This window comes from Hydra vulgaris, chromosome 04 (assembly GCF_038396675.1).
Source record: "Hydra vulgaris chromosome 04, alternate assembly HydraT2T_AEP".
In the NCBI taxonomy this organism is placed as follows: domain Eukaryota; kingdom Metazoa; phylum Cnidaria; class Hydrozoa; order Anthoathecata; family Hydridae; genus Hydra; species Hydra vulgaris.
In genome coordinates, this window is record NC_088923.1 from 33,289,605 (window position 1) to 33,310,111 (window position 20,507).

A 20,507-nucleotide genomic window follows, 5' to 3' on the forward strand; every position below is an offset into this window, starting at 1 on the left:
ATAAAAGTTTATTGGCCAGTTTGCATACTTCTAAAACTTGTGCTGGACTTGTGCAGTTTAGAGCAAACACATAAAACAAAAGCAGTTTATTGTGATCTGAGCCATCAATTTCAGGATAAATGTATTTTTGAAAACGAACCAAAACATCTTCATTGTGGCCCTTCAGTACTTCTTCAACGTCCCATTTGTTTAATAAATCTCGTATTGCTTTTGGCTTGAGTCTTAAAAATTGAAAAATATGTTTTAAGAGCCACATTCTATAAAAAAAATGTTTTAAGAGCCACATTCTATAAAAAAAATAAGTTTTAAAAGCCACATTCTATAAAAAAATATGTTTTAAGAGCCACATTCTATATAAATCAAGTAATATAAAAACTTTTCTTTAGTTTTTTAGACTTTATTCTAAAATTTATTCTTATCTCATGAATTTTTTTTAATTTTGATTACGAAGATTTTTTTAACATTAAGTTCAAACTTCGAGACGCTAGAATATCCATGTTTGGGTTCAGGAATGTTCAAACCTTTCAATTTTTATTTAGTTTATTTTTTTTCAATTTGTTGCACTTTATGCCAAAATCCAGTTAAAAATTTTTTCACTAATTGCATATTTTCATAGCAAACACATGTACAAACAATGATTAAATGTGCATTTTCATGACAAACACATATACAAACAATGAAAAAAATGATCAAATAGTCTAATTTATTGTAAAGATTTTATCAAAAATAATTTATTCTTATCTTAAATAAAAAGTTCTGATCAAAAAACATTTTTCTGGATGAAAAGGTTTTACCTTCAAGTAATCTAAAAGAAGTAATAAAAAATAATGTAAACAAAGGTCTTTAGCTTATTTTTACATGTAATTATTTTTATTATTATTCATTTTATTATTATTTTCTATAATATGTGAACATTAATATTATTTCAGTTTATAGTATAAAATGAGTTAAACAAGTTTAGTATCATTGTAAAGATGATTATTTGTGTAACTTCATCTAATTAGCAAATCCTATGAGATTTTTTGCAAAATATGCGAGATGAAAAGAGTTTCTAACTTTTCAAACCAGAGCTTTAGCTGAAATCCTTAAAAAATTTAAAGAAGTTTTAACTTTTTAGCAATTTTAAGCAAGTATAGATAGCATAGACAACAGTCGTGTAAGGCTTGTGTACAAGTTTTTTTTGAATTTGTAGTAATAATAAAAAGCTATAATATAACCATATACAAAAAAAAAAAAAGTTGTTGAGATATTGAATTTTATAGTTTTACTAACAATTATCCAAAGAAACATCTTTGAGAGGAAATCAAGCTAACATCCAAGGAAATCAAGCTAATCAAGAAAATTAGGAATGGGAGTTAAGGTTAGTTTTAGTCTAACTAAAATTAGTCAACTAATTTTTTAGTCTAACTAAAATTTGTTGGCTAACTTTTTAGTCTAACTAAAATTAGTCAACTAAATTTTTAGTTTGCTAATATAAGTGGACAAATATCTCAGTGTAACTAAAGTTTGTCGGCTAAAGCAAGATGAAATGATAAAAAAAAAGAATAACATATGACATAAAACTTTTACACTGGAGGCCGGTTAATCAAGGCATTTGAACACTATTATGGTACTGTCCTAATAATGATTCTTATGACCCAGTCAAATTATCGTAGTAATGCATTAAACTAAATTTGATTATTTTATCTCAAAGATAACTGCTTTTGCGGTTGTTGCCACTCTTTATAAGCAGTGTGAAATTAAAAGCATCTACAATGTTAACAAAAGCGCATAACTTTATTTAGTGATTGTAAATATATTTGTTGCATTTTGAAAAGTTGTTTATCAGATTAGAAGAGTTGAAAAAACTTCGCGTCTTTTTTAACTACACTTCAATTTGCTCTTCCGGATATTACACTTGCAAAAATTTACATTACATTATACAATATATGAAAAATAAAAATTAATTTACAAGAATGACTTGCAAAAATAATCCTCTGAATCAATTTATTTCAAATAAAATTTTTTGCAACAGTTCCTTAAAAAATAAGCATTTTGAAAAGCAGGAATACTTATAACTTGCCCATTCTCCTTTCAGATTTTTAAAGCTAACATAAAATAAAGAAGCTAAACAATTAAGCTTTTATTTCTGCCATCTTTCAATGTTATTTTCCAATAGCGTTTTTATTTTACACTAGGGCTAATGCTATAAAGCCATAAATTTTTCAACTTTGGGTAGAATTTTACTACTAGATAGTGCTATTTTCACCTTCTTATGTTGCATTAAATAATTAAAAATTTCATTTTGCATACAAATTGTTCAACGCGTCAGAAAAAAGGCGTTCACTTGGTGTACATGAAATCATTATTGAAATACAATACAATATCAGAAACACATGTTGATTTTGATGCCAAAACTCTATAACATTTTTTTTTAAACATCTTTGCTTCTAAAAAGGCTGCAAGCAACCACTAATTAGAGTTGGAAGTTACAGGAAGAGAAACGATGAAGATTGTAGAGCAAGATAACGATTGACAGACAACTTTAAGGATTGCAAATTAAATGAATCAGGAAAGCAAGATGAAGGAAGCAAATTCCAAAGAACTGATGCTCGAGGAAAAAAACTAGATGAATAAGAGCTTTTGGAGCACTTAGGAACAGTCACAGAAAAAGGATGACACTTAATTGAATGACGAGTAACACGAGAATGAATTTTAGAAGATGGCACAAGAGATGCTAACTCTTTAGAGAAGTGCCAATTATAGTATTTGTAGAAAAGAGAAAGAGAAGCAATGTTACAATAATGTAATAATGGTTGGAGGTTGGCTGCAAGAGCAGGTCCAACTATGTTTACAATGCATTTTGCCGCTTGTCTAAAAGAGAAAGGGCATCATTAAAAGATCCGCCCCAGATATAACAACAGTATTCCATACAAGGCCGGATTTGAGATTTATAGAGATAGAGAATAGAATCCGAAGTAAGAAAGTGTCGAGCTCGGTAAAGAGATGCAACCTTAACAGATGCTAAATTTGCAACTGATTTGATTTATGGTTTCCAAGAAAGATTGGAAGTAAGAGTTAATCCTAGAAGATCAAGAGTAGATGACTCATTGAGTACATCACCGTTCATAAATATAGGAAGATCTAACTTACTGCGATAACGATTGGCTGGAAAAAATTGAGTTTTATCTGTATTGAAGTTCACTAGCCACCCGCCAAGCTGTAGCAAAGTGAGATTCTTTTTAAGCTCAAATGCCCCCTCCAATCAATCAGAGAGCGTTGGTTTTTTATCACAACAAGAACAAATGGTAGTATCATCAGCAAACAAAGCCACCTAAGATGTGAGAATATCTAGAATATCGTTAACGTAAATTAAAAAGAGTATAGGGCCAAGGATAGAACCTTAAGGAACCCCTGAAGTTACAGAATAAGATGAAGAGTGCTGTCTATCGAGGACAACTTTTATACTACAATTGGAAACGAAGGGTTCAATAATTTTAAAGATGTTGCCAGATACACAATAAGAAAAAAGCTTATGGAGAAGACCAGCACGCCAAACTTTATCAAAAGCTTTTGAAACATCAAGAGCGATAGCCTTCACCTCTCCAACTTTATGTAATGCACAATAGAACCTATCGGTTATTACTGATAGCAAATCAGTTGTAGAACAAGAAGATCAAAATCCATATTGATGGTCAGAAAGTAAGTTATTAGATTCAAGATGAGAAATTAAGTGTTTGTTAATTAAAGATTCAAAAACCTTGCTTATGATAGGAAAAAGACTAATGGGATGGTAATTAGACGAATCAGATTGCTCTCCAGAATTTAGGGATAACAGCAGGCTGGAAAACAAGACTCTGATAAGAATTTGTTGAATAGTTTTGAGAGCATGGACGACAGCTCTGAAGAACACTTCTGCAAGACAATAACAGGTATGTTGTCTGGGCCACACGCTGTAGAAAAGTCTAAGCAGGAAATCACTTTAGATACAGAAGCTGGAGTGATACGAATGTCAAACAATGGATCAACCTGTTTGTTGGCAATATCAGGTAGAACGCAACTAGTGGAGTCCAGAGATGATAGTAATTAAAAGTTCATAGCAATTTAGCTATGTCTTTAGGAGAGGTGACAAAGTCTGAACCATACAAGAGAAGTTGAATTAAAGATTTGCCCTTATTATTGATAAAGTAATAGCAGTAATAAACAGATGTCTATTTTCTAAAGAATTGTTTTGCTGATAGATATGAAAGTAATGGTTTTGATTGGCAATTGCAGCAGCACAATGTGAGGAAAACTATGGAGAAGAGTGAGGCTTGACCTGGAATTGTCGATTGGGAATAAAAGATTCCATGCCAGCCTGAATCCACGAAGTTATTTAAGAAGCACATTTGTCGACAGGAAGACGAAAGATTTTTACCCAAGGGCCATCACAAAGTATATCACGAAAAGAGTCCCAGTCAGCTTTAAGGTAGTTGTAAGGGGTACGATAATAAGGGGATTCAGATGATGAAGAAGAATGAGATAATAGTTTCAGAGAGATCAAACTGTGATCAGAAGCACCTAAGGGTGAATGTAAAGAAACTGAGCACTGACTAGGATCAGAAACAAGACATAAGTCGAGTAGAGAAGGTAAATAATTTGGGTTGTCTAGAAAGTGAGTTGTAAAGTTGACTATTTGAGTTAGGGATTAAGAAAGGCAAAAGTTGTGGGCTTTAATGCCTGCAGAATCCCTGAAACTAGAGCCAAGCCATTCAGAGTGGTGAGCATTTAAGTCACCGACAACAACTATATTAGCTGATGGATAAAGAGAGAGGGCTTGGTCAATATGATCAGAAGTAACATCAAAAAGAGTGCAGTCTTGAGATGAAGAAGAGCGGTATAGAACAAAGAGAAAGGCAATAGAGTGAAGTGGTGCTAAACGAAAGCACATGAAAGAATAGTCTGTGGATTCAAACCTAGTTTCACAACAAATGGGTGAATTCTTACGAATGTAAATGCCCAGGCCAAGCATGTGACTATTGGAGTCTTTACAAATTAAAGGAAGATAACCATCAACACTAAGATCACAAGATGAGACAGCTGAACTCAAATTAGTCTGACAAAGAGCAAGTAGGTCTGGTGAACTTTGCAAGAGATGAGACTCAACAGAAAAAAAGTTACTTCGAAGACCACGAAAATAAGTGAATGATAGGTTTAGAGAACTTGGTGATGATGATGGTTTTTTGTGTTTTATAGTTTTTGGTACTTTAATCATTTTTAAATTTGTTGAAGAACTTGAGCCCAAGCAATTGCCTCATTATTATTAACAAACCCTAAGCCGTAACAAAGGGCTCCAAATGTGGCCTCCGCAATGCACACTAAAAGTACAAACAGGGACACCAACCATGCGCAACATGGCATTGATATTTTTCAGCTGTTGATGGAATCAGCCTCTCTGAGAGCTACACAGAGTTCGGGAAACCTGACTACCAGCTGGCCTCAGAACCATAAAACTGAGTTTTAGAGCTGTCCCCTCATTAGGAGATAATAGAATGAGTTACTTAGTCATAAAAACAAAGACACAAGCAAAACCCATGCATTGAGTCAAGAAGATCCAGCATTCAACATCCTAAACTGGAAACAATGTATTAAAAATACATTTGCGCCAGCCTAGTAGATGAAGGAGTTGATAAACAAATAGAATCTGTTCACCCCTTAAGTCTTTGCTTTGGAAGCCTTCTACAAGATAGTAGCCGGATGAATTTAACATCTGCCCAAGATGAGTATTTTTAACAAGACACCATCTCTAGCCTTTACTCAACCAAGAGCCCCAAGGCAGGGGGTGTTTTAAGTCGGAGTTGGCATCTCCTAGCCTTTACTTAGCAGGACATGAAGCAGATTGTACTGGGTTACATATTACCAGTAACAGGATAATCTGACCTGAAAATAGTGACAATTTTGTTCATGCACTTAAAATTTTATATATTTACTGATTTCTTTCTTTAAATCTTAACTTACATTTTTTTCACTATTGCTTCCAGAATCATCCTCTTCATCATCAAATGATAACCTAAATTTTTTTGATTTCTTTGCCAGCTTTTTAATTGAAATTATTTAACAAATTTTTTTTGCTAGATAAAAATCTGCCGAAAATTCCTTTACGCTTTAAAATTTTTTTTTTTCTCATACTTTTCAATGAATTGAAAACTTTTATAATTTGGATCCAAAAAAGGGGCACACAACTAAAACGAATTATTCTCTATTTCATATGAATCTTTGTAAGTTTTTAAAGATTCTAGCATATGTAATTTTAATAGCACTTAAAGGAGGGGTTTTATTTTTTTTTCTTATTTAGTTGTTTCTCAAGGTACTTTATTCTTGGAATAATTAATGAACATGTTGCATATGTATGGCTGGATAGTAAAACACTCACTTGATTAAAGCTTACTAATGCATTTAGCGTTTCTTTTAAGTTAACAATATCATATTCATCAAGCAAATATTTTCTCATATCTTTGTATTGTTGTTTCGAATTAAAGATTTTCGATACGGGAGTAGAGTGAAGTTTAAGCATTTGTTCAGCCACGAGAAATGTGGAGTGCCAGCGAGTTTTTACATCTTGAATCAAATGAAGAATGTGATTTTTTTCGACATCTTATCGCATTTGACATTCTTCTTATAAACCATTAGTTTGAGAAAAATGATTGAAAGATGTGAAAATTTTTCTGCACTTGGTTAATGTTTTTGCAATGAAAAAAAATTTAGATCAACTATCTTTTTCACCTTCTTCAACTAAATCTATGACATTTTCAACTATTAATTGCAATACATGCCTCATACATCTTATCGGTTGAATGTTTAAAGGAACTTTTAAAGAATTTAGACAATTGGGTACATTACTGGTGTTGTCTGATACTACACTGATTATTCTATCAAACACGTTAAAATTTTCTAATATTTTGAGCAAAGTCTCTTTCAAATTATCTGCGTCATGGCAGCCATTAAGGTATGCAAAGCCCAAACAAAAAATTATGAAATTTGTTTTTTCAGAAATGAAATGCCTGTCAAAATTATAGCTAAGTGATACATAGCTATAACTTTGACAGGGTGTCCATCCGCCAGTAGTAATAGATAAAACTTTGATTAAAAAGAACTTTGACTTCAAAAACTCGACTTTTTCTCTATATAAATCAGTTAAATGAGATCTTAACTTTTTTCAGCAGGGCAATTTGTATTTTGGATTTAATCACAAGACAAATTCTTTGAATGCATTACTTTTTACCAAAATAAATGGAAGGCAACAGGCAATAATGAAAGTTAAAAGACTTCTATCAATCTTATTGCTATTTTAATCTGAGTTGTCACTTGTACTTTTTTTTTTTTTTGGCCTTGTTATTTGATGATCGTGTTCAAAGAGTATACAAGATGGTTATCTAGTATACTCTTTGATATTTTATTTGAGTACTCAAATCTGTTCGCATTTCTTCCTTACATATCCATTTTAGACTTTCTTTTTCAATTGAGTAATATAATATAATAAATTAAATTAATTAAGAAAAATGTTGTGTTTTTTTGTCTAATATTGCCCCAGATTTTATTTTACTAAATTAAATAATAATTAGTTTGTTAATAATTATCAGAATAACTCGGTTAAAAGCAATTATCTAAATTAATTAAATATCTTTGTTTTAATGTGTGTAGAACTAAATTAAATAACGCATTACCTCTTTATCATTATTAATGATTGGAGGTGTTATTTAAAGGAAATCCAAAACAAATTCTGCATAAAATATTCCTTTAAATAATAAGCCATGGTCAATTTCTAAAAAATTGATTTTAATTAAAATGTTTGGTAATTTGTAAATCACTTTTATTATAAACTGAAAAGCGCTAAAAGATTCTAAACCACTTTTAATTTAAAATAATAAATTAACTACAGTGACATTTAAGTTTAGAAAATATTTATACTTCCAATTAATTTCAAATTAAGATGATTAATATTTTTGTTTCATAATTTTATTTAGTTTTTTCAAATTAGAACAAAATTATTTTTCATTCCATAATAACTTTCGATTTTGTTTTTATTCCAATCAAAAAATAAAAATTATTGTTTTTACTCAGTTTTTGTTCTTAAAATAAATTTAGTTCTCATTTTCAATCTCGTTAACGAAAGTTAATTTTCGTTCTTGTTTTTTTTTCATCCACAAAAATATTACTGTTTAATGACAAGGGAAGACAAGAATCAGAGTATTATTAATAACAGTTTTTTTTATAATAATAATAGTTATTATTATTATAAAATTGCCACTGCAACTTAGACTAAAAAGTTAGCCAACTAATTTTAGCTCGGCTAAAAAGTTAGTTGACTAATTTTAGTTAGACTAAAAAGTTAGTCGACTTATTTTAGTTAGACTAAAATATTAGTCAACTTATTTTAGTTATGGTTTTTTAGTTAAGTTAGTTGCAATTTTGTTGCAAGTTAGTTGCAGTTTTTAGTTTTGGTCATAACACTACAGAAAATTGGATAATAAAAGTTTGAACATAATATTGTGATGTGGTCAAAAATGCAACAAAATAGTAAAAAATGAACTTGAGAATTGATTTAAGTAAAAAAACTAAATTTAAATGAATCACTAAAGTAGACTGCCTGACTCTTACAAACTGTGGCTGGCTCAGCCTTGTGACCAAGCCACAAACTGTGGCTAAAATTAAAATTTACTAATGAACAACATTAAATGTTTAATAAAAAAAAAATCTGATAGAGCTGTGCATATAAACATACATATAAGTTTGTGTTGCTTATTAGCCAATCCCATAATCTTTTTCGACAACCATTTTTTACATGGAACAGCTAATGAGTGGCTTAGAGATCATATTTATATGCAAAAATTATTTATTTTTCTTTTTTCTTTTGTTAGAAGTATTTGCGCTGATTAATTGAAGTATACTTTTTGTGATTTTTGACTAAATTTAAAGCAATTTCCAAGCATTGCAATGCTTGGAAATTGCTTTAAATTTAGTCAAAAATCACAAAAAGTGTACTTCAATTAATCTAATCTATTAATAAAAAAATTTTAATTTTAATTAACTGGATTTGACATCAGAATCTATTCGCGCCAATGCATTGGCACGAATAGATTCTGATGTCGAATCCAGTTAATTTTTAAAATGATATTTTCTATATGTGTTCCTATACAAAAAAAAACTCTGTGCTTTTCAATTTAAAAAAGAAATAGTACTTATCTTTCACTGATTATGATATTGTAAAGTGATTTTTTGTTGATCTTTGAGGTAATTTCCAGTCATGTGACAAACTTTCTTATTTTCACCTCATTTTGGTATCTAATTATGTTTTTTAAAAACACTGCTATTGGAGCCTTAGTTTAAACAAATCCATAATGGTTATCTTAAATAACTCATAGCCAATAGTGAGGGAATCATTGCTGTAGCTAGCTTCTTGTTTCCACTCTTCTTTTGTTTTAAATGTTTTTTACAAGAACTCTTTATTTGAAGTAGCTTCTAAAGCTTCTCCAAGCTTATCACACGCTCTACATTATCTTGAATAAATTGTACTTTAAGCACGGAATAGAACTTTTTATTACAAAATATTTTTCTTAAAATAAGAAATAGATTTCTTGTTTTAAGAAATGAAAACATATCCCACCCTTCAATTTATTTCTAAAAACAAGAAATTCATTTTCTCATTTTAAGAAACATATTTACTTCCTAGCAATTTACTTTTTAAAACTAGAAATGTATTTCTTGTTTTAAGAAATAAATTTCCTCAACTATGGTCAATAGATTTACAATTTTGCTGTGAGTTCTGTGAGTTGTTAGCAACTTTAAAAGATTTGAAATCTATTGTATCCGAAAAGTCTGAGGGAGTTTCATCTGCAGTCATTTTTTCAAACTATGACCTAGAATATCAAAAATAAACCTGCAGTCTGGTAAAATATACAACTCAAATACTAGTGGCTGGTCTTTGTTAACAAAAACTGCTTTCAGAAGGATTTCAGCTTTGGTTCAATCCATTTTCACATCTTTTCAGAACTCCCTTTGGGTTGAATAAAGAACTTTTACCATTCCTATGGAGTGATCTCTGTCAGAAGATGCTAACGCCAGCACCACGGTTAATGGATCCAAACACCTTGTATGGTTATCATGATTTAAATTTCATTTCTGCAACAGGCTCAATATAATGGCACATTTTTGAATAGTCTCATTGATCTTAAAAGTGTAAATTAAAAATAAAGCATATAAAATAACGTATATAAAATAATGTTTAATATAACATTGCTAAAAAATTATTACATTTAGTTTTGATAAGATAAAATCAAAGTGCAATTTTTATCAATTTTATTTCTATTACATTTCTACCGATTTTAGGAAAGTCCTGTCCGTGGAAAAAAATTGCTTGAGAGTTATATTCTTTGTCTTTTAAATCTGACTTTTAAACCTTTTTGTAAACCATTGCTTTTAAACAATTTGTTACTTTTATGACATATATTAATCTTAAACAATAAGAATAAAATATCAAAACTTATGAAACTAACTTTTGATGCAGAATCAGAAAAGTTGCAGTTCTAAAACCACTATGCCCAGGAGAGAGAAATGTAGTCATCCATTCTATTGATCTCCTTGAGTACTTTATCACTTAGATTAAGAACCTGCCTGATTTTGGGGAAACGCAACTTAAACTTCATGCAGCAAAATGTGTTGGCCAGAAAAAAATTGCTTGAGAATCTCAATGTTTATAATTTTAAAGCCTAATATACATTTAAACCTATATATTTTGTTATTGATTAAAAGGTATTTTAAAGTAATTTAGTTTAATCTTTAAGTTGGTGGCATGAGGTTAAAAAAAAAGTTGGGCTATGAGCCTTGCACAAACCCCTTTTTAAATATTCAGTGCTTGAAGTGATTAAACTGTCTGAGATCAAAAAAACCTAACAAATGCTTAATTGCTGAGTATAGGGCCTCAATGCTATTGTGCTTAAAAATCGTACTTTTTTAATTTCAAAACGAATTTGTGCATTTTAAAAATACCACTAGTTAAGTCTTTTGCCACCCGCCATTTTAACAAAAATCTTTTCGCTGTGACCGCACATTTTTTTGAATATAATTTGAATGGCATAACCAGAGTTCTTAGTCCTTGGCCTTGCCTTAAGGCTAAAAATTAGGGCCTTGGCCTTGAAAGTTTTGGGCTTGGCTTTGCTTGTTTTGGCCTTCAAAAAAGAAATACATAAAATTAAAGAAATGAAAATTTTTATTTCTTATTTTTTGTGTTTTTTGTTTATTTTTACATGTAGTTTTATTGTCACAGCAATTGTTACCTACAGTTTTGTTAATAATTGGCCTTAACATAAAGCAAAAATTTAAGTCTTTGGTCTTGAAAATGTTTGCATTGGCCTTGGCCTTGAAACTCTTATTCTTGGCCTTGACCTTAAAACTCTTGGACTTTGCCTTGTCCTTGGCCTTGTTACTTTTGGCCTTGTTAACAACTCTGGACATAACATTGACAACTAATTAAAATTTGAATAGTATATCTCTTTAAAAGCATAACAAACTATATATATCAATAAAAAGCTAAACAAATGAACTTTTCAATTAAATAAGTTTTCAACACACATCATTCAACAATAAGAAATGCAAAGTACTTAAAACCATTATTTTTATAAATAGTAACTAAAATGTAAAGTCCAAAACAAAATTCATTTAATGTATAAAAAGAACGTTTTTCTTTAAAGACTTTTGTAATTACTTAACTAAATACTCAAACATTTCTACAAGTTAAATTTTACAGCTTTAATGCTGCTTTATTTAAAAACTAAAGTTAAAGAAGTTTTTTTTTTATCAAGGATTATTCAAGATTTTTTAACTTTGTCAAGTGATAACTAATTATAATTACACATTATAGCTCTTATTTGTACTTGATTATGTAAAGAAATAATTAAAACTTTAAGAAAAAACAAATTATGTGTCTAGAATGAAAATTTATGTACAAAAGAAGATAAGTTGTGAAGGATACTCAAAAGCCGCTACCAGCAGCTTGCAGTCAAAACTTAAAAAAATTAAAAGCTGCTGTCAGCGGCTTGCGGTAGTAAAAGAGTTAACAAATGTAATAATAATAAAAATGCGCATAATCGATATAGATAAAAAACCTTTCATTCTTTGTAATGACATAATTATATAGTTAATGATTTGTAAATTTCTATTAGCGTCGATTATTTGAAAATGCCCTTAAAAACTCAAAAAATGTAAAAAAAAGTTTAACTTTAAAAGAATGGCACAAGTATAAATAGTCATCCAAAGTAAAAAAATTAGGAAAAAAGTAAGAAAACAATACCATGGGAACATTTTATGACACTCTGTGAATTAAAATTTGTTCATGAGGGCCAAAATGAAATGGGCAATTGCTTATGTATGTTTAACCTATAGATTATATTTAGCGTATAGATTAATGTTATTTATTATTATAAAATTTAAAAAAAGGCATATATATATATATATATATATATATATATATATATATATATATATATATATATATATATATATATATATATAAAATATTTTTATATAACAAAATATAAAAAAAAATTGATTGAAAGTTAACAATAAACTAAATCTAAATACAATATAATATAAAAACTATTATAAAGTATATAGATTCAAAAACATTTTAAAATTTATTGTAATTTTTGTTATCTTGTTCATATTTTTATCAAATAACAATAACAAGTCTTACCCACTGTCAGTAAAAATATGTTCAACAAATGAAAGCATGACCTCCCAACGTTGTACATCATACTTTTGCGCTAACAATAAACAAATATTCATTTGTTCTTCATCAATGGTCCTGCAAACAAACAAAGAGAAAAATTTGAAAGAAAAAAAGCTTGAATATAAAACCTTTATTATATAAATTTTACTCAAGTAAGAACAAGAAAAAAACAATAACACTAAATTGTACTAGAAAAAAAAAGTTTTTTGTAGTAATTAGTTTATACAAAAACTTAAACTAAAATATGTTATAAAACATAAAAATATGTTATAAAACATAAAAATATGTTATAAAACATAAAAATATGTTATAAAACATAAAAATATGTTATAAAACATAAAAATATGTTATAAAACATGAAAATATGTTATAAAACATGAAAATATGTTATAAAACATGAAAATATGTTATAAAACATGAAAATATGTTATAAAACATGAAAATACGTTATAAAACATAAAAATACGTTATAAAACATAAAAATATGTTATAAAACATAAAAATATGTTATAAAACATAAAAATATGTTATAAAACATAAAAATATGTTATAAAACATAAAAATATGTTATAAAACATAAAAATATGTTATAAAACATAAAAATATGTTATAAAACATAAAAATATGTTATAAAACATAAAAATATGTTATAAAACATATAAATATGTTATAAAACATAAAAATGCAGATGATCCTTATACCTAAAGGTGGTTTTTTTGTTTTTGTTTTTGTTCTTTAAACTTATATTTTAAAAATCTTAAAGTAAAAAAAACTTTCCATCAAACCCTCTATAAATGTAAAACCTTAGACAAACATCAAGCATAAAATATTCCCTCTGTAAATGTAAAACCTTAAACAATCATCAAACCCAAATAATAAAATCAACAAAACTTTCCATCCAAATAAAAAAAATTTTCTTCCAAAAGAATAAAATTTAAAATTTTAGTAGTATCAATATCAGTTAGATATTCAAAGTATCAATAATATCAAATAAAAATTTCAACTATTTTTTTAAATTACATTGCCAGGCCAAGTATGGTTTCTTTCTTATAATTATTATCCATTGTAAATCTTTCAACATCAACACCTAAATAAAGGAAAAATAAATAAAATTTTAGCATATTTTTATAGGTAAGTTTGAAAAATGTGGGTTTATTATCCATTAAAATTAAAAATTATTAAAATTAAATTAATTTAACAATAAAACTTAAAAAAAAAAAAATGACATACAACATGAAAATAAAACACAACATTTGACTTCATTTGAATTTTGTATATTTAAATAAAAATTATTTTTAAATATTCAGGTATATATATATAAATAACATATATATTTTATTATATATATAATAATAATAATAAAAAGCATATACTAATAAAATAATAAACCAAAGAACTATTGAAAGTATAAAAAATAAAGAAAATAGTTAAAACATAACTTATTATTGCAAGGGGGAATAATTAGAAAACCATGTTTCCTAATGAAATGTTTGAAATAAAAATAAAAATACTTACCTTTTCCTAATTTATGCAACATTTGAGCTTGCAACATATCCAAAATGTTTGTCAAATTAGAAATAAGAAACTTTGAATGGTTATCATACAAAAAGCTTTCTTTTTTTCCTAGTTGCACAAGTGAGATACGTATTACGTCTAAAGGCTTTGCTTTATATATAGCATCTATAGAATGCCCAGAAAGTTTGTTATTTTCACAATAAAATTGAAGAGCATGACAATATGCAGCTATCAAAAAGGCAAATAAGTTTTTTTTTATACATTTGTACATGATCTCAATAGTATCAGCCTAAAAAAAACCATATATGTTTGTTTGTGTGTATGCTTGTATATATATATATATATATATATATATATATATATATATATATATATATATATATATATATATATATATATATATATATATATATATATATATATATATATATATATATATATACACACACACACACATAAACATATATATACATATAAACCTCTTGAAAAAAACTAATAAAAAGGCAACTTACTTGCATGTGTAACATGTAACTGATAGATTGTAATGAATCTTTTGAAAATGTCAATTCTGCAAGATTTTGTAATGCTAAAACACACATAAAGACATGTTAAATGTTTTATTTTCTTCACCTCATTGAGAAAAATTGATCACTTAACTGAATCTAAGCAAGAACATCGAAAAACTCACTAAACCTCTGTCAATAAAAAAGCCATTAATCATTAAAAAGGCTAAAAACCCAAAATTCTCTGGAAAGTTTATGAACACACCTTCAATACCACTTTGATTTTCACTTTTAATGTTTTCACCACATTGAAGGTTTAACATAAGGTTTCTTAGCATCAGACAATGATAAGAAGTTGTGTCATCTTTAATAAAATCAGGATACAGCTCGTCCATCTGTGTTAAAAAATGCTTTATATATTACAACTAAACTGCAAATTACATGCACTTAACAATTACCAAACATATCTTTACTTTGTACATCTAAAATATCTCTGTTGGCCAAAAAAATATGCTATAGTATGTATATATATATAGTATAAAAAGTATTACATGAGTAAATGTAGATTTTACAATTTTCCCTCCAAGGGAATAGTAAAATGGATGTCTTAGAAACCCATCAACATCAATTAGATAACCAGGTTCATTTGAATACTCTGGCGACTGCTTTACCCAATTAAATGCTTTGCTTAACATATTAGTACTACCCATAGATTGAAGAAACTTTTTAGTTGCTTTTTTAGTGTGTTTTATGAGAGATTGGTTGCTCTAAATACATTAATTTATAAAATGAGAATGAAAACAAAAGATAATGAAAAAAACAAACAAAATAATTCTAAGAAATTCTTTTTTAAAACAATCATTAACAATATTTTGAAAAAACTAAATGTCAAAAATAGAAGCATTTCCAAAACTCACGGATTGCATGGTGTCTTCCAAAACTTCATCATCCTCAGTTACTTGCAGATGCAGTTGCTCGCAGAGAACCTAAGAAAAAATATGTTTCTTTTTTATTTGTTTTCTGATTTTTACTATTTCTTCATATTTCATAAGTTATCAGTTTATAAGTATTTTTTGCAGATATGAGCATTCATACATTCATAAACCCATACATACGTTCATATATACAGTGCGGGGTATAACTATTTATACGATTCAAAAGAGTACTTTCAATTCAAGAAGAATCCTGGCCACACTTTTTGACAACGTTACATAGCACTAGCTAGCACATCTTAGTGAAGTTATTTTTGAACAATAGCACTCACACAAAAATGCTTTTCCACGGACTTTTTAATTATGTGGTTTTATCATGTACAAAATAAAATAAATAACATATTTAACCACCTATATCATCTAAATATATATTATATAAATGATTTTTTTATGTAAATATGTATGCCCCAGCCTGTACATACATATTTACATAAAACATACATTTATATAATACATACATACACACGTTAAATAAAGAATACCTCTTTATCAATTTTAATTTTTTTCTTAAGAATATCTTCAATATGATACACTGGACAAAAAGTTAAAGCAAAGCTCATCAACTTCAGTCTAAAAATATTTATTTTAGCTAAATATTAAAGAAAAGAATTTTAGTGAAATAATAAAGTTCAAAAAACTTTTTTGATATAATAAACAAATTTTAAATCTTACTTAAAACATTTGCAATTAAAAGTATATCTTTAGAATAAAGTTAACGCTTACTTTATTGAATTATTATTGAAAACAGTAGATTCACCAAGATCTCTAAATACAAAAAACATATGCATATCTTAAAATGTAAACTTTATGTTTTTTTTAAAAAAAAATTAATTTAAAAGACCAGAAAAAGTTTATAAACTTAAAATATATATATTTTTTAATTGATAGATTGCATACCCAAACCAAAACACTCAGTCAAGGCAGCAGCACTCCTCGCATGTTTACTAATATGCCAATTGATGTAGCAACACTCCTTGCATGTTCCACCTATTTGTCAGTCGATGTATTAACATTTCTTAAACGCTCTACCTATTTGTCATTTATGACAAATAGGTAGAGCGTTTTGTCTTGTTTTTTTGTCTTGTTTAAACACAAAGAATTGTTAAGAGCCATTTTTTACCACAATTAATAAGATAAGATGTCAAACTATAGGAATATATTTATATATTTATTACTACCAAGGCTAATTTATCAAGTGTAAATTTTGCACAAAGAAGGAAGTTAAGCATCGTACTTCAAGAGTTAGGGTTCAATGTATATATTTTCCCCCCATAATAACAAATAAAATTCCATATATTGAGTTTATCATAAAAAAATAAGAAAGTAAAAAATTGTTTCTACACTTTAAAAAAAACATATTTATTAAACCATTTATAAACAAGTATGGTATGTTGTTTTAAGAAAAGTTTTTTTCAATTACTTAACTATATTTAATTCAATTTAAAAGATACGCCAGGGTAATATGGTGATAATAAACAAAACTAGGTGGAGAAAAGAGACAAAAAAATTTTTAATAGGATAATTTATTAGGATAAAATGGCAAATAAACATTGGTAATAGCTTTGAAAGAATCAAACACTCTGAAAAATCAACTGAAAAAAAAAAGTAAATGTCCATACTTACAGCACAATCGATAATACAACACACTCAATAAATATGTCCATATTAGGAGTATGAGTTTTGACATTATTTCTTGCATTATAAACAAATATACGTTATTTTATCTGGTGATGTTATTACCTGATAAAATAACATTCATGTACACACTCTTTATGTACACTCTCTTTATGGACATAGGCAACACAACAATTGCAGTGTCGAGAACCTTGAAAATATAAGATGTAGAAAAGTGCATGACATAGAGGAAGGCATAGACTGAAAGATGCTTTTGAGAAGTTGAAGATATATGCTGAATTGAATTTCTAGAGGTTGAAGACCTTAGATTGTGTATAACATTAGGGTCCTAACAATATAATTATGAGTCTTAGTTCTATAACTGCTGAACAAGCCAATGGTGCTGGTTCTTTTGTGATGCAAGTTGAAATAGAATTATCTTGCTTATTTTAGAGCTTTCTTTTTGTTCTGGAACCAAAATTTCTAAAGCTCTTAATTAGAGTAATGCTCAAAAGCTCTAAAGACTAGTGATCAATCGAAATAGAAAAAAAGCCGAAACTAAAATAAACCAAAACTTCTGGTACTCTAGTTCGGTACCGAAACCGATATTTCGGCTAGTCAAAATTACTTTTATTGGAAAATTTTATTTAAAAATGCAATTTTACATTTGTTGTTTTTTATACGTGTATTGTGTTAGAACTGACTACACATGTTTCACAAATTAAGATTTAATACATAAGTTGGCGATATAATTTAATAGCGAAAGTTAACAAATGGCAGATTTTCTTTGCAAAATAAGATTTTTTCGAGGTATTTTGTAAAAATTCTCAAAAAGAACTATTTTTCTAAGTTTTTTTACTAAATGTTTTCGGTACGTATTTCAACCAAAAATTTGCTTTTTACCGAAATTTCGGCATTGGTTCAAATTGAAATTTGGACCGAAACCGAAATTTCGGCATTGGTTCAAATTGAAATTTGGACCGAAACCAATACCGAATTTTGGTTGATACTAAAGACAGCCTTGTCCAGGGGCAGCAGCTTATGCATGGTGTTACTTGGAAGACAAAACAGTAATATTTAAGCAAAAGTATTATAATCCAAGCGGCTGGATGCTCTATTGAAGATCTGTAAACATGTCTCTGGAGTCTTGGATTTTGCAAAATGTTGTATCTATTTTATGTTTCTGAGTTCATGCTGCCTTTTGGAGTCATTATTAACAAAAAATATGGGGGTAAAATATCTTGCTGTTCTAGTTATGATCACTCTGAACAAACCACTCATGATCCTCATTAAGTTTTTTTGAAGAGGATCATGGGTGGTATGATGTTACCCATACATTTCGATAGAAAACAGTAGTAACATTTTCAGCATGTCCTGATGCTTTTGTTAGTGATATTATTCTTCTCAAAAGAAACCAAATTAAAAAAATTATACTTGAGTTGGCAAACATACCTGTTATTACTGACAAATACTTATTATTATTGTTTCACTTTTTTATTGTAATAATAAAACTATTATTATTTTTCATACTCAATCAGGTTGTTTCATTAAAAACCTCAACAACAAAAAAAAAAGGAAAAAAAAAAAGAAATTATTAACATCAAATCCTCGAACCCATTAAATCTGATATTCTTCAAAGTAACACTATCACTGATAGTATAACTATTGCTAATACAATCAACAATTAAAATTAAAATTCTAAGTTTTTGGTGTATGTACTTTATGGACGACTCCTAATTACCATAGTAAGCTATATCAGATATAATTTAGATACAGAAAAAAAGTTCTCATTGTTATTCTTGATCTTTTAGTAACTTTTAATTATTTGTCCCAATTAATTATTCAGTCAAAATGTCATATTTCTATCACAAACCAATGCATAAATTAATTTACTTCTTCATATTAAACCACTTATCTTTTTGCCTATTTGTTAAAAAAAATGCTGTAAAAATAAAATGTTTACTATTGTTATTATTGCTATTGTTATTATTATATATGATGTAAATATTATTTACATTTTTATTACTGCCATCTATAATATAATACAGCTAAGTTGACGTTTAACACCGTTTCATTAGTTACTAGGCTTTGAAAGAGCGCATTCTCAAAATGCACGTGGTCATTGGAAAAAGATCTCTTAAGCGAGTTAAAACTTTATACCTTTTGGAATTTAATTATTGTTTGTTAGTTTAGAAATATTACATAAAAAATCATATTAAGATAAATAATTATCATTAAGATCATATTATAATTGAAGTTAGTTAAGAAAATAGTTTAGCAATTTATATATAACATTTTTATTAGATATAAAGTAGAAAGGATCACTCTTTTTAATTTTTTAAATCGTTTACATTTTGTTTGTTTTAGTTTTTCTTTTAGCTTTATTTTTTTTAACAGTTTTGTTTTTATTAAGCTTATATTTTATTTTTTAGAAGGAAAATAGGGGTATGGATGAGGCCTAATTATTTTTTATGCAACAAAAAAGTTATACTAATACTATTTCAATAAAATTGGTTATTACTACTTTGAAATATCTGTGATGCTATTAACTATTTTTGTTCTTTTTAGAAAATTTAGAAAAATAAATTAAAATTTTGTGCCAACACTGACATGACATGTCACATGTTATTGTATGTAAAGGTTAAATTTTACTATGAGGATTACAGTACTTATGAAAAAAAAATAAAGGTGAAGAGCATTGTTTGTATAAATATATTTTGTTTACTTTGAAACTTTTTAAATTTTCTCGTGTCATTTTTAAAATTTTTGTTTCCACATGTTTATTGTTTGCATATATGCTTTTTGATAAGTATGTATATGTGGTAATATGTGCTTTATAGTTGTTTTATCAATGTGTTTTTATAATAATGTAAAGAATTTTTTTATTGTTTGTGTATGTGTTAATATGTGTTATAAATTGTTTTATATGTTTATATTAAGCTAAATATATATATTGTGTTTATAGTAGGTACATATGTTTATATTATGTTGTTTCCATGTTTTCAAAGTACTGTGACTTGGTAAACATGTAGAGTAAGATTTGCAAACCTTGTCAGCCAAGTGATGTACATATAGCAGAAGGCTACACAGCAGTGTTTAGTGTCAACCTGTTACTGCTTTAGGTCTAGGTGTTTTCAAGCC

General features: G+C 27.8%; 1 protein-coding gene across 1 annotated transcript in view; it reads right to left on the reverse strand.

Annotated features, from left to right (window-relative positions):
• The window catches only part of LOC100215633 (NBAS subunit of NRZ tethering complex), a 142,019-nt gene that overhangs the window by 23,395 nt on the left and 98,117 nt on the right, over nucleotides 1-20,507 (reverse strand). The window contains exons 33-42 of the mRNA XM_065796126.1: nucleotides 16,476-16,517; nucleotides 16,235-16,322; nucleotides 15,678-15,746; nucleotides 15,312-15,527; nucleotides 15,026-15,155; nucleotides 14,770-14,843; nucleotides 14,258-14,546; nucleotides 13,763-13,829; nucleotides 12,707-12,817; nucleotides 29-221 (exon numbers count right to left, since the gene is read on the reverse strand). Coding sequence (XP_065652198.1) covers nucleotides 29-221; nucleotides 12,707-12,817; nucleotides 13,763-13,829; nucleotides 14,258-14,546; nucleotides 14,770-14,843; nucleotides 15,026-15,155; nucleotides 15,312-15,527; nucleotides 15,678-15,746; nucleotides 16,235-16,322; nucleotides 16,476-16,517 — 1,279 coding nt within the window. The remainder of the gene's footprint in view (nucleotides 1-28; nucleotides 222-12,706; nucleotides 12,818-13,762; nucleotides 13,830-14,257; nucleotides 14,547-14,769; nucleotides 14,844-15,025; nucleotides 15,156-15,311; nucleotides 15,528-15,677; nucleotides 15,747-16,234; nucleotides 16,323-16,475; nucleotides 16,518-20,507) is intronic.